This window comes from Rhinolophus hipposideros, assembly GCF_964194185.1.
Source record: "Rhinolophus hipposideros genome assembly, chromosome: 11".
NCBI lineage: Eukaryota > Metazoa > Chordata > Mammalia > Chiroptera > Rhinolophidae > Rhinolophus > Rhinolophus hipposideros.
The window spans coordinates 78,375,102-78,389,693 of record NC_138057.1 but is presented as its reverse complement, the minus strand read 5'-3'; the positions used below and the strand labels follow the sequence as shown (position 1 = coordinate 78,389,693).

The window sequence follows — 14,592 nt, the reverse complement described above, 5'->3', positions numbered from 1 at the left end:
TTCTTTACACATAACTGAGGCACAATGCATGTACACAGTCTGCCATTTCCAGGAATTAGGAAAACTATGCCAAAGATATCTAAAATGTTCATGTGCTGAGACCTATCACTGGCTTGGTGTTAATGTACTTTCTCATTTTCCATTTAACTTGGCACAAAAAGCCCATTTACGGGATTTCTTCAACTCACTTCCTCTCAAATTCATGCTGCTCTTTATGTTGCTACCAAGTTCTCACTTCCAGACCCTTCTCTATTGTCTAAACTGTGCTAAAAGCCAGCCATGGTGCCAGAACAGGACCATCAGAACCCACTGGGGAACTTGATAAAGACCCACGTTCAGGACCCTGCCCCTGGACACTGATTCAGGTCAGTCTGGGACCCAGAAAGCTGTAGTTTTTACACAGATGCCCAGCGTGATCTGGACCAGTTTGGGAATGGCGGGCTCGGCTGTCGGGTCTGACAGACAAGCCTCACGGTGCACGCGCAGCCTCTCCGCCTCCCCTTGCACCCCCACCCGGGGTACTCACCACACCACGGGGAACAGGATGGCTCCACAGCACAGCAGGTCAACCAGAAACAGAGAATCCTTCCACAAGCCATACTCAGTCGTGCCCTCCTCGGTGGACTCTATGATGATGTAAGCCACGTTTGCCAGGACCTACAGGACGCGAGAAGTTGCTGAGGCCCCAAAGCATGTGCAGAGCCTCACAGCAACAGCCCTAACAGGGTCCACGGCCACAGCCTTACGTCCAGTCTCACACGCTCTTTCTACCAAGAAAGAGGATTACACTCCACTGGCACCATGTCGCCACTCTCCTACCAAGATGTGGTCTCTGTGTCCTCCTCCTGAGTTTGTGATGACTCTGACCAACGGGGTAAGGTGGGAGTGATGCCATGTGATTTCCAAGGTAGGTCACAGAAAGGTTACAGGGTTACAGCTTCTGCCTGGTTCTCTCTCTCTCTCTCTCTCTCTCTCTGTCTCTCTGTCTCTCTCTGTCTCTGTCTCTCTCTCTCTGTCTCTGTCTCTCTGTCTCTCTCTCTGTTTCTCTCTCTGTCTCTCTCTCTCTGTCTCTCTCTCTGTCTCTATCTCTCTCTCTCTCTGTCTCTCTCTCTCTCTCTCTGTCTCTCTCTCTCTCTCTCTCTGTCTCTCTCTCTCTTACACAGCTTTTCAGGACACTGCTTTTCAGGCACCGTGGCCTCAGCAGAGTCACTCAGGTGCCGAACAGGTGGCACTTTACATCCCGTTTGGCCATGATGTCAATCCTAAGGCCCAAGTTCTCCCTGTGTGGGGACCTCTATTTCTCAGGGACAATAACCTTCCCAGTGCCAGGATGTACCAGAGACCAGAGTGGCAAAGAAGCTGCTTTCGGCCCAGTGGCTGAGTAGCCACATGGGTCCTCCCAGGCCTAACTCCAGCCCAGGTTCTCGCCACTGGACACGGCTCAGCTCTCCCCATGAGGTTCACCGGTGTCACGTTCTGCGTCATTCCCAGAGTTAGGGGTCTGCCTCGTGTGTCTATCCCCACTTAGTGTGGTACAGAAAGTCCCTCCACTGGCTGAACTGAGGTGGTAACATTTAAAAACCTGTGACACTCCTCAGCCTCGGGAAACATTATCTATGGGGATTCTTCCGAAGACTACTGGTAGGTAGGGATGCAGAGATTGTAATTCCACATCTGCCCGCCATGAGGAAGCCGTGGTCCCAAGTCCTCTGACTTGCCATCTGCAAAGGGAATTCCTTACAGTTTTACAGGGAATGTAACCTCCTCTGTGCTATTATTGGGAAGGCTCTAAGTGTTGCGGTTTCTCTTTTGATCTAAGATATATCAGTTCAGTCATCACAGAAGCCATATTCACGTAACACAAATGCCAAACTTATTTGGAAAGGTCAGTTTCCCACCGACATCCAGCTCGGGGTCCCTCCTAAACACCTGCATCTCGGTGCTCTCTCTGAAAACAAAGTGGAAAACAAGGGCTTTCCATTGTGTCCCCAGTTCATACTCTTGACACAAGAAATACAACGTTCCCAGAGGTGACGGAATAGCACAGCGTGCAATGTTCTTGCAACTCCACTCTGTACCTCTCTCACTTTACTCAGAGACGTGCAGTGGCTCTCTGTGGCCAACAGGTAGCAGTTGCAACTTTCCGGGCTGACGTTCAAGGCCTTCCCAGACTACTCCGTATGTTTAAATATGCATAACTTCCTGGTATTTAATTTTTTAAATGCCCTCGTTTCCTCAGACTGACTTGCCACGTAACCCTGTGTATTGCTCCTTCCTGGGAAGGAGCTGGGAAGACTGTGCCCCATTATGTCACAGTTCAGGCGAAGGGGGGATGGTGACAGGGAGAAAGGGGACGGGGGAGCAGGACGGCAACGGGAAGATGACCAGCCCATCATTTAAGAGCTCTAGGCCTTGTCGGGCCGGCCGTGACCTGTATGATCCCTCAGCATCTGTATCCACGGGTAGGAAGAATCATGTCTGCTACCCCTCCTTTGCCTCCGTCCTAGTTCCTTCCTGAAACATCTAGGCCACGCCCATCAACACACAAAGCATTCCAGATCGCTCAGATTTGGGTGGAGTTTGTCCTCGGCAGCCAACAGCAACGGGTCTATACCAACCATCTGGTGTTAACACGACCCTGTATTACTGAGTGTGAGGGTGGCTTTGCCGGAAACGTTGCCAAATTGCCAAACGCCAGAGCTGAGTGGAGGGATCTGGGCGCCCAGGAGTCGTTCCCTTCCTCCCTTCACCTGCCACGTTTACACTGTGCTCCACAAGGAGTTCGGCTGACGAGAACAACTTTCTCAACCTGTTTGGTCAAGCAGAGCAGAGTAGCTGTGTATCCCTGCTAGGACTGCTCTGTTTATTTTGAGCCCTTTACGTCCAGGTTCTGCCTCTAGTAAGATGGTTATATGTTACAAGACAAGGTCCTGTCCCAAGGGGCTCAAACCCGGTCAGGCTGGCCTTAGCCCAGGGCCCCGAACACAGGAAGGATTTCAGAAATGTCTCTCCCCGAGGTCTCGTTAATATTCTAGATGTGGAAACTCTCTGGAGTCACCTGTGCGTGGCTAAAGGAGAAAAAAAGGCAGTGCTCACTTTTTGTATTTAAACATGGAAAATGATTCCAACCGGGAAAAAAGAAACTCACTGGTGTCATTCACAGTTTTAAAATAATCTGTTAACATCACTACGTACTTGAACTTCTTTGCCAAGAGGACTGTTTTGTTACAGGGCAAACAGGTGCAGAAAAGAAGGCAGTACACGTCCCTAACTTCGCTGCAGCTCTCTATTCGAGTGCAGGTGCCCACATGCTGGTCTAGAGATGACGATGGTCAAACACCTCCCAGTGCAATGGCCTGAGGTCTAGGTCTGTCAGAATTCAGAAACAGAATCCCCGAGGGCAGAAGCTGGGGTTTCTGGGTGAGCCGAGCCCCTCTCCCCAGACAGGCCTGGAGCGCGCCCTGCTAAGTGCCCAAGCAGAAGTAGCATGAGCAGGCATAGCGTCCCTTTACCTGGAGAGGGATGACAATCATGAAGATCTTCTTGTCTTTGTCGGAAAGGATGTGCTTAATGAACGCCCAGCCAGTGCCAATGAGTGCGATGGTGATGAATAGGAGGGCCCCTTTCAAACTAAAAAGAAAAGATGAAACAGACACCAAAGGGGCTCACTCTGTGGGGGAGAGTCTACTGCTCACTCTAGAATTTCATGTGCTTTTTGCATAAAACAGGGGGCTAAATTCCGGACATTTACCTTCAGGGAGCAACACTTCTCACTGATAGTCCACTATGCCCCCCACTACCGGAGCAGCCCACCCCCACCGGAGGCCACCCCCTCCCAGGGGCAGGCCAACAGTCCCGAGTTCTTAAGTCTGGACGCCACACACCGTTGGCATGGCAGGAACCCAGACCGGCGGCCATGGGAGGGCGGGGCCAGCCAACCCGGGGCAGGTCTCCTCCTGCCGACATCCCTGCGTGTCGTGTCCCAGTATGAGCACGTCACGCGTCCCCGCATACTTACAGGTGAGTGATGTAGTACACAACCGCCCAACCTTCGATCGGAAAGCCCTGGGAGGAGATGTAGTGGTAGTCGATCTGCAATCAAACAGCTGCGTTTCAGAAAGGCCGATGGCCTACCTCAGGGGACAGTGCCACGGGAAATGCCACCAGAGGACCGCATGACGGGGATGCCCGCCCCACCCCACGCCCTCGTACCTCACTTGTCAATTCACAGTTAAGCACGGGAGTGCCCTAACGTCAGCTAGCTTGAGAAACCTGACGCACGTTTCAGTGTCACTAACACCCAGCCCCGGTCCTCTCCTGAGGCAGGTGACCCACCCTGACAAATGGCTACCTAGTCTTTTCTTTAAAATCTCCAAGGTGCAAATGAGACAGGGTCCGTTCAGTGTCCCAACCAGGAACTTTATCTTGCACACCCAGCTGCTTACGGTAGTAAATAAGTCAGTCAGTCAGTCAAAAAAAATCTACGTGGAATCACCCAGCTTAGAAAACTATGTTTTCTTTGGGGAAAAAAAATCTGTAAATTTAGAGCCTCTTGAAGCTACCAACTCATTTTAATTAAAGGGGCAAGTTACAGTCATGTATCCCAAATGCTTCCTGACAGAACTCACAAAGGTGATATAAATTTCTTTATACATCTTTCATTCTATCACAAATGACTATCTAGATAGTAAAGTGACTCAAGGATCCTAGCACTCGTTATCTATATGGTTCCAGAAAAAATCTTTCACTCAGATCCAAATAAGAAATTACCCACACAATTGTCATTTCTTGAAACGGTAACTGACATTTTTAAGTTTTCTGACATCAGTTTTAAGTGCAGTAAGAGAGCACGTGTCTGGACATTGTCACCCACGGGTGCCTCATAGGCCTCCAAATTGGGGAAGCTGTGATCTTACTCCCATGGGCGGGCTCATTTCAATTTGCATCAGTCCTAAACAGTCAAAGCTTCAGTTCAATCTCATGCCTCAATCTGCAGAGCATCCATTTTCTCTCAAATAAGTGTGCTAACACTGAACTTCCAATCAAATGGGGACATGAAGGAATATTTGGAAAAATAAAGGGAACCATGGAATCAATTTAGCACGTGGCACTCTAATCTCAAGAAATGACCACAAACAAACAAACAAACAAACAAATAAACAAAAACAAAAAATAAAAAAAGGTGTTCTAGGAAAACTCTGGGTCTGTAGCTAATCTCAGAAGACATCTTAAGTCTAGTGTTAGGGAGGTAAGGATGATTTACCCCCATGACCACTCCCCCCAAACCAAAGGAGGCTTTCTGAGAAAGGAATTCTTTCATCTTTTATTTCCCACTGACCTACCCCTTCTTCTAACTGATTTTTCCTGATCACACAGGCATTGTACATCATTTCATAAATGACCCCAAAATACTAATACATACTGCATGGAACACCAAAGAAAGAGACTTGGTGAAAGGAAGGGCCGCCATCAGCCAGTGAATTTTAAATACATCATTCCTATAAAAACAGAGAGAAAAGAATGAAAGAAATATTCCATCCTCCCAAAGGACAGCCAAAGCTCCGGGCATCAGACATACTTAGAAGGAGGCAGTACATATAATCTAAGGAAACCACAAACATGAAGCCTTTTTTAAAAAGTCGTTTCTGCCAGTAAGGTCGGCCTTGAACGCAGGCCTAGGGTCACCTCTAACTGAAGTCAATGCTGTGAATGGAAGCCAGACACGACGAGCTGAGCCCTGATGAGACGCAAATCTACAGAGGCTGCTGGCTTCCTGCCCGGAAACCACCCTGGAAAGGCCACAGAAGAGGGAGGTGGAAGGATCTACAAAAACATGACATGAAATGCCCAGGAAAGCAGAAGGTGGTTCGGCACAGGTGAAGGGGAAACGTGCAGCCCGGAGGACGGGCGGGTTCCGAGCCACGTGGCAGGGATGGTCGTGCCTTTTGCTCTCCCCTCCATGGCCAGAGCCGGCCAAACCCACCAGGCCAGTGCAGTAAGACACGCCTTCCCATCGCCACGCCCCCACAGGTACGTAGTATCCACCTTTGGGCTGCCAGGCACTATATTCTTTTACCGTTTCCCACCTTACCCTAGGAATTAACCTAATAGGACACATGAGACCGTTATGGAGAACAATTTTAAACTCTATTATAAAGGAATAAAGACTTGAGTAAGAGACACGGAGGAAACACACACTCTCAATCTGCAAAGTCACAGCAGTGAAAAATGTGGAATGGTGTGACATCAGACAAACCCAACCACAGAACAGATATCACTGCGTGAAAGATAAGAACAATACCTACAGACAGTACAGTGTAAGTAAATGAAAAATACATGCAACATCAATAAACATTATTAAGTTATAAAAATACACAAATTTCCCCCAACACGTACTAAATACACGTGAGTGGCAGGGAAGGGATGCGAGAGGGGGTAGGAAGTGAAGGGAGGATGGAGGCGAGGGCCTTGTGCGGACTGACGAGGAGGGTGTGTCCTGCACTGACTGACGCAGGCTCAGCTGGCTCAGCTTCCGGGCTGATTTCCTCCCTGGGCATTTCCTGCCCCGTGCCTGCCAGCCTACTTGAAGTCAAACAGGAAGGCCAGGGTAGTCTGTCACTGCTGAGTAGCAACCAGATTTCCCCACAGGGCAAAACCACCCTCTGTCAAGAGTGGTGCTCGCTCAGACACCCCAGCAAGCAGGACGTGCAGTCCTCATGAAATCCCCGGCTGGGGCGGTGATGTGATGGAAGCCAGAGCTAAATGGCTCAGGTTCTGGTTCTCCCTGACGCCCTGAAGCCTGGTAACAAGACCTGACAATGGGGCAACACCGACCTACCTGCTGGAAGATGAGCTGAAATAACCAACACCAAAGTGCCTGACTGAGCAGAGAGCTGGTATTCAAAAGCTGTCAGCTGCCTGTTTTCTCTTCCACTTCCCCAGGCTTCCCCGCCCCAAGCTCTGGGGCCCACGGCTGAATGACAGAGCTGAGAGGAGCCACACAGCATAAGGAGGAGCCCTGGGTTCCAGTCCCGGTACCGTCAGCTGACCCCAGCCAGGGAGCTCACTTCCCCTCCTGAGGCCTCAATAAAACGAGGCAAAGAACCTTCAGTTCCTTCCAGCTCCAAGGGGCTGCGAGCCTCTGGAACGCACGAGGAAGCCTTGGAGTCACATCCTTTACATGACTCGAATTTCCAACCTCACACGACTGGCTGTTAAGACTCAGAAAAACACGGGGAGGGGGCAGAGGGCTTGACTCAGACATTTCTGAACGTATACTACACTTCAACGAGAAGTTTCAAACATGTTTTACAAAGTAGGTCAGCCTCAGGGAGCCACAGATTTAAAATTGCTCACAGCTCCACGTAAGTGAACCAGTGACAATGACCTGTGTCACTAAATGAAGGGACATTCGAACACCTGGTTAGTAAGCTGTTTCGTATGTACCTCGTATTTGCATAGCATCCTGATGTGGAAAACCCTCTCCGACACATTATTTTGGGGGTAACCACCTGAATCTAAACATCCAAGGCTCTTAGAGGAAGTCAGGGCAGTTGTGACTGCCTCCGTTTTATAGCCGGGGAAACATCGACTTAGAGTGAAGCAAGGAACACAGGCAGTAAGGTCTCTGACTCCTGGTTCTTACTTTTCTAAGAAAGGCAAAAGCAAAACTTTCTCTAAAACACAAACACCCGTTTATGGCCTGAATTTGTAGGACTCTCTTTTTCTAATTAATGGCTGCCTGATCATCTAGTCCAACAATGATTCCATAAGGTCCTTCACAGGTAAACAAGCAGCTCTTCCCATCTAGTGGGTGTAAAGGATGTTCCAGCAAATAGGAACCTGCAACTGCTCCTGGCCGAGCCCAACAGCCCAGCTGGGCATGTCCACGAGAAGACAGGCCCCCGGAGATGGAATAGGTCTCAATTTCTGCCTCAGTGCTCCAGAGAAAGAGGGAGTTGGTATTTGGGTTCTTCACTATTGTTAAATTGAATCCATATTATAATACCATATTCACATCCCATCATTTAGTCAATTTATGGGCCTTATCCTATAACAAACACTACACACTAATCTTTAACTGAAAATCAGCTTTTGTTCTCGGCTTTTGGGGAGGGAGACAGAATTAAACACTAGCTCTACCTACATGCAGCTGGTCCCCTCATGAGCCAAGTACAGGAAGTTAAAGCTGCAGGGGTTTCAGAAGAAAGGCCGACAGAGAGGTTTTCGCCAGAGACCAACCTAATGGTCAGCATCGATCCCAGCCCACTCTGTGCTGAAGCCTTGGGTACCGAGCAGGAGCTCATGACCTACCAGGCAGCAGGTCACTGTCACTCACCTCCTCCCAAGAACAGACAGCCCCTGAACGGGACCAACGTGCCCCAGCTGACCCCGCACTGAAGTGTCTTTGCTGTGGAACCACTTGTCTTCTACATGTTGTGTTGCTTGCGTATTACTGAGATATTTGGACTTGCCTTTTAAATGAAGCAGTGGGAAGTAGGCAAACAGCAAGCACAAAGTCCTCCCACACTGCGACCTCCTAAAGCCTCCCTGTGGTTCGGGGAGATGCCCTCTGAAGAGAACGAGAGGCTCGTGCCAATTCGTCCCCGGTGCAGAAGCCAGCGAAAGGTGAGTGTGTGCAAATCCCAACCCACTCCACGTTGAAGGGCTCAAGGGAGTAATACTTTACCGTCGTTTTCGAAGGATGTGAATCCACACGGTCCCAGAAAGGAAAAAGAAAAAGGCCATGGAAATGTACAATTTAGGGAGAGGGATTTCTCCTGCAGAGAGGTAACTGTCCGGATTCTTCTCTGTGATATCAATCTGAAACCAACAGGAAATTAATTTTTACTTTTCAAGAACAGACCACTCCCTATTCAGCCATTTGTAATCTTAGCTGTTTCACTGAAGTCTAAGAAATTGAGTACCAACAGGTAACAACCACATTCCAATGCACACGCCGAAGTGGAAACATCCTAAATTGCTCTATGTTTTCTTCTTCAGGAATCCTCTGTCCTGCCCACCAGCAGAGATGTTCTTCTGGCCACATTTTTCTTTTACTTTGCTTAAGTGCTCTTAACACCTATTCTTATAGAGAAATAAAATGGCTCATATTTTACACAGCTGACCAAATCCACACAAAAGGGTTTCCATATGGTACTCACATCAAGGTTGAATGAAAACTTGTCATTAGACCACATTTTATTTCCAAGACATTTATGAAAATAAAGGCTGTAGAGGCCTTCTTGGTCATCGGTGCTGATGTGAAAGAAAAACTGGAAGAGAAGAAGAAAAAAATTAAAAGGCACCCAAATCCTCAGCTTAATTTTTAAATCTTAGAAATAAATCATGAATACTATGAGCAGAAGAAAACAGACTACTTAAATAAATCAAATTCTCCCAGAGCAGCATTTAAAGAGATGTTTTCTTATTCTATGATTACCTCCCAATATTTAATTACGGCAACTTTCAAGCTAACAGAAAAGTTGACAGAATTATACAGCAAATACCTATATGCCCACTACCTAGATTCTACAATGAACGCTTTATTATCTTTGCTTTATCACGTATCTATCCATCAGTGATGGGTTTTGGCAGAAGTCTGCAGAAATATCTGCAATTATCTAGTTTTTGAGCCAACATACTATTTTGCTCTTTAGGTAAAAGTACTCCCGAAAAAGAAAGGACGTTCATTTGATACTTGAAAAGGTAAAGGACCAATATTCCCTCATTAAAATTTATACCTATGATTTCAAACAACAGTAATAAATGTTATTGTAAATTTAGACATTTACCTATGCTGTTCATAAATTTCATGTGTTCAAATGAAGTTTAACGTAAATCAAAAGACACCATATATGTAAGATCAAAGAAGTGACTCTTTGGTCTATTCTACAGAACATTTTACTGTAAGCCTAAAATACTTAGGGCTACATATACTTTCGTTACTAACTGTAAAGACAGGCAGGGAAGTGATTATGATGTTTCCGTGATAGGGATTACTCTAGAGTTGGGAAGGGATGTGAGGGACACACGCGTTTTGTGGGTGCTAGCACTGTTCTATTTCTTGTCCCAGGTGATGTTTACAAAGGGGATTATTCATAACTATTTGTACTCAATGTAGGTACTATACACTCCTTTGTACATATACTGTACTTTACAATTTAAAAGGATGGGGAAAAGAGACATCTGATAAGAAGATGGAAGAAAAAGACCAAGAACCTTCAGGCTGAAATTATTAACCTGTTAAACCGTGTCTCAAACTCATCACTGTAAACGTGAGATGTGTATTTCAGTCCACGCAAGGTAGCCAGAAAAAGAAAAGTTTTCTAAACATATCAGTAACTTTTAGTTCTAAAAGTAAGACTCATATGAAGTTTCTAAGAAATATATATTTTTTAAATCTAAAGAATCATTATGGTCAGTCAGAGTAGGCACCTGACCCTGCAAGAGAAAACCCAAACAAAATAAAGCAAAAATGTAAACTTTAGAGCTGGGATAAGCCTTGACAGTCCCTTTCCTTCTTTGGGTAGACACACGATCATCCCTGGGCCGTGGATGGAACTGAAAGGCTCAGTGTGACTGCACGGTCCCAACTGAGGAGGACACTGGGCAGCAGAGCAGCAACTCCTTTATAAGGAGCGGAAACCAGAGAAAAGGCAGGCTGCCAGGGCACGGCTGCCGTATGCACGGAGGACCCTCCAAACTGGCTCTTTCAACCAATGTTCTTAATCAGTCTGTGTGCTGCTTTCCCCTTGACACTCATGCATTCGTAACTAACAAATGTGTGTGTCTTCTAACGCCTTCCTTAAGGCTTTAAAAAAACATTCAAAAATTTTATTGACAAGCATTTTAAGGTGAGGGGGAAAAAGAGAAAAGTACCTTTTGTATTTTCTTAAGGAGGCAGTAAAGCAAACTTGTTAAACACATGGGCCTTGGAGTCAGACAAACCTGGGTTTGAATCCTCCCCTTGGGCAAGTTACTTAACCTCTGAGCCTCAGTTTCCTCATCTGCAAAAGGGGAACAACAGTACCTACTTCATGGAGTTGTTGGGAGGAATGAACTGAGATAATGATAACATGTAACTATTTAGCACAACGCCTGGCTTTCATTCATTCACCTCTATAATGATTGAGGGAGACTCTATTATGGGCCAGGCCCAAGATTAGGAATTTCGTACACATCAGTAATAAAACAGGTGAAAATCCCTGCCCTTATGGTTACCTTCTAAAGGGAGAGACTGACGATGAACATAATAAGTACAGTTACGGCATGTTGGAAAGGAGGCGTGCTAAGGGAAAAACACAGAGCAGGGGGATGGACGAGGGGAGAGGGCTGCATTCACATTATGGTGATTGGAGGAAGCTTTCTCATGGTGACACGTGAACAAAGACCTAAAGGAGGTAGGAAATAATCATGAGGACTCTGAGGGAAAAGTGTCCTCCCAGTGGGTTCAGCTAGAGCAGAGCCTGAGGCTCGACCTTTTCTAGGAGCAGCAAGGTGGCCTGTGTACCTGGAGCAGAGTGAAGGGAGGAAGGGGGACAAATGGGAGCTGAAAAAAGAGTGACAGCAGCCAGACCCCGTGGGCTCGCAGACCAGTGGAAGGACTTGGTATTTACTCTGAGACAGACGGGGAGCTGCTGAGGATTCAGAGCAGGTGAGCAGCCCACAAGCTCCAGTTAGCTATTAATACCGATGCCTACTAAATTTGTAGAACATAAAAATCGTTAGGCAAAATAATTTATGGCGAAAGGACTCAGAATGGTGGAGACGGGGTGGGGGGCTTCCCAAAGTGATAAAAATGCAGAGAATCTTGACAGAGAGTGGGTTACACGCGTGTGTGCCTCTGTCAAAAGTGATCAAAATATACACTTAAGACCTGTGCATTTCACTTGAAGCAAATTATATGCCAATTAAGGAAAACTGGTTAGAAACGAGGCAGTACTCTTACAAAGTAATGACGACGATGATTTGCATAGCACTTTACAGAGAGCACTTTTGTTTCCTAAAAGCGATACGCCTAACAACCCTATGAGATAGGTCCCATCGTTTCTCATTTTTAGACGATTCGAGAGCGAGGTTCAGAAGGTAAGTGAGTTGTCCAAGGTCCCCAGTTAGTTAGTGGGTGCTGAGCTCCAGTCCCGTGTCCTACCCCACACACAGCCTGCGATGCTGCCACAACCCTCACGTGTAGCTAGTAATGGTGACAGCTGAGCAGCTCCCCGGAGGCCGCTGAGTCTCAGTGAACTCATCTCTAAATTACAACATCACCCTAAGTGATCACCAATGTCCTTTCAGGTACAGACTCCTGCGCTCTGGAGCACTCTGAATGGGAGTCAGCGTGGGATTAGAGAGGCAGAGTTGTGGAAGAGCCAGGCAGCACAGGGTTGGAATCTGGGCCTTATTACTTCCTCTGGTCATTCATGAAGTTATTCATTCTGAGACTCATGACTTCATATGTGGGGGGTAATAATATCCACCTTGTCGGTTTGTGATGGAGAGAGCTACTGTATTCAAGTGACTGATACATAGCATGCCTAAATTCAAAAGTCCTTTAAAAATTCACCTTCTTACATGGTAGAGATAAATTCTATGAAGCTTCACTCAGAGAGACTAATACATACCTGAAAGGAAACTGTCCCATTTTTATTATGAATAGAGAAGGATTTCTCTTCCATTGCCTAAAAAGACATAACAACCTGTTTTAGGATGCTGGCAGAAAAAGTAAGCTAATAAAAATAAAGGTTAAAAAAAAACAACCATCGTGCTCGCTTCGGCAGCACATATAATAAAAAAAAAACAACCACGCAAACACATTCTTTTTTTTTTTTTTTCTAAAGAAGGGAACAGGGACTTTATTGGGGAACAGTGTGTACTTCTAGGACTTTTGTTGTCCTTTCAGTCTTAGTTGTGGAGGGTGCAGCTCAGCTCCAGGTCCAGTTGCCGTTGCTAGTTGCAGGGGGCGCAGCCCACCATCCCTTGCGGGAGTAGTACCGGCAACCTTGTGGTTGAGAGCCCACTGGCCCATGTGGGAATCGAACTGGAGCTCCAACTGCCTGAGTCACCGGGCTGGCCCAACACATTCTTCTTAAACCCTAAATCTGGTGACCTTTAAAAGCTCCCTGAAAATAAAATTCACCATCCTTTCAAGAAGTTTGAAATCCCCTTTCACAGAGTGGAAATTCTGCTCCTCTCACTTCCTTTACTCAGCCATCTCTTCTGCCTCTCCACTAGCGCCCCAGGTCCGCCCATCTTCCTGCTGAAACACTTCTCTGACCCAGGTCACATCCTGACACGTCACCTGGACTCAATGGAGTCCCTATTTCAAATAATCAACACATTGCCATTGGTACAAGGGACCAAGTAAAGAAAAGAAGAAACTACTGGTATGTGCAACATCATAGGTGAACTCCAAATAATTATGCTGAATGAAAGAAGTCAAAAAAAGAGTACATACTGCACAACATATCTGTATAAAGTGTTCACAAAACTAATCTACAGTGACAGATCAGTGGCGGCTTGAGGACAGGAGGATGACAAAATGGCAGGAAACTTGGGGGTGGTAGATATGTTCACTATCTCGATCGTGGTGGGTCGTGGTGTACACTTCACGGGTGTACACATACGTCAGAACTTATCAAACTGTCCTTTTAGATACCTTTTAGAAAACTGTCCTTTTATATCCACAGGAATACGTTCCACAATGGATGCCTGAAACTGCAGATAGTACCAACCCTACACAGGCTATGCTCATGTTCTTCCCTATACACACACCTACGATAAAGTTTAATTTATAAATTAGACAATTTCACAGATAGATTTGTTCGTAGATCCTAGCAACCTCACCATACGATTTGTTTTCTTCCCTTATTAAGTCAAGAAATTTCACCTTGTGCCTTAAAGAAGGCACTCTACGGCTTCCCTTAGGAATATCTGAATCGCCAGCATCACTACTCTTGTACTTTGGGGCCATTAGTGAGTAAAACAGGGTGACTGGAGCACAAGCACTGCGATACTGGGACAGTGGGTCTGAATGCAGCTACGTACTAAGCGACTCACAGGCAAGCAGCAGATACAACTGGCCCTGCATTATCTCAGTTCCCTCTTTCTGCTCCCAAATGTGTTCCTTTTACTTCAATCAGGCCAGTGCCCGGCACCTGTCATGCTCATTTCCACTTCCAGTCTTTGCTTCTGACTGTCTTCATCCCCTTCCTTCTCTTCTTCCCCAAACAAATCCACCTAGCTTCAAACCCTGATGGTACCTCCGTCCAGAGGGCTCTCCAGGTAGCTCACTTCCCTCTCCACTCACTGTGTGACCCTCCATCACACAAGTGTTGTACACATCAGCACTCAATTCTACTCGGAAATTGCTTTGTGTGTCTATATCATCTCCCCAAACAGAAGGCAACTCCCTACAGATTAGGTGTGGACGTGTACGTGCATATGTATGTGTACTGATAAAGATGAACTGGGACTTTAAGGAAACTGATGAGGCTGGAGGCCCCTGGGAGGAGCTGAGCTCATGGAGGCTCATGAGCTCACCTAGTTAACTCTATGGTCTTAACTTCCTTTTCATAAAACTCTCTCTGTGGT

The 14,592-nt window shown here is 46.6% G+C and overlaps 1 protein-coding gene across 1 annotated transcript in view; it reads right to left on the bottom strand.

Moving 5' to 3' along the window:
- Positions 1–14,592, bottom strand: part of GPR107 (G protein-coupled receptor 107) — a 63,489-nt gene that overhangs the window by 22,436 nt on the left and 26,461 nt on the right. Inside the window, exons 7-13 of the mRNA XM_081067446.1 lie at positions 12,624–12,680; positions 9,165–9,275; positions 8,690–8,823; positions 5,423–5,498; positions 4,019–4,092; positions 3,513–3,630; positions 527–657 (exon numbers count right to left, since the gene is read on the bottom strand). Coding sequence (XP_080923572.1) covers positions 527–657; positions 3,513–3,630; positions 4,019–4,092; positions 5,423–5,498; positions 8,690–8,823; positions 9,165–9,275; positions 12,624–12,680 — 701 coding nt within the window. The remainder of the gene's footprint in view (positions 1–526; positions 658–3,512; positions 3,631–4,018; positions 4,093–5,422; positions 5,499–8,689; positions 8,824–9,164; positions 9,276–12,623; positions 12,681–14,592) is intronic.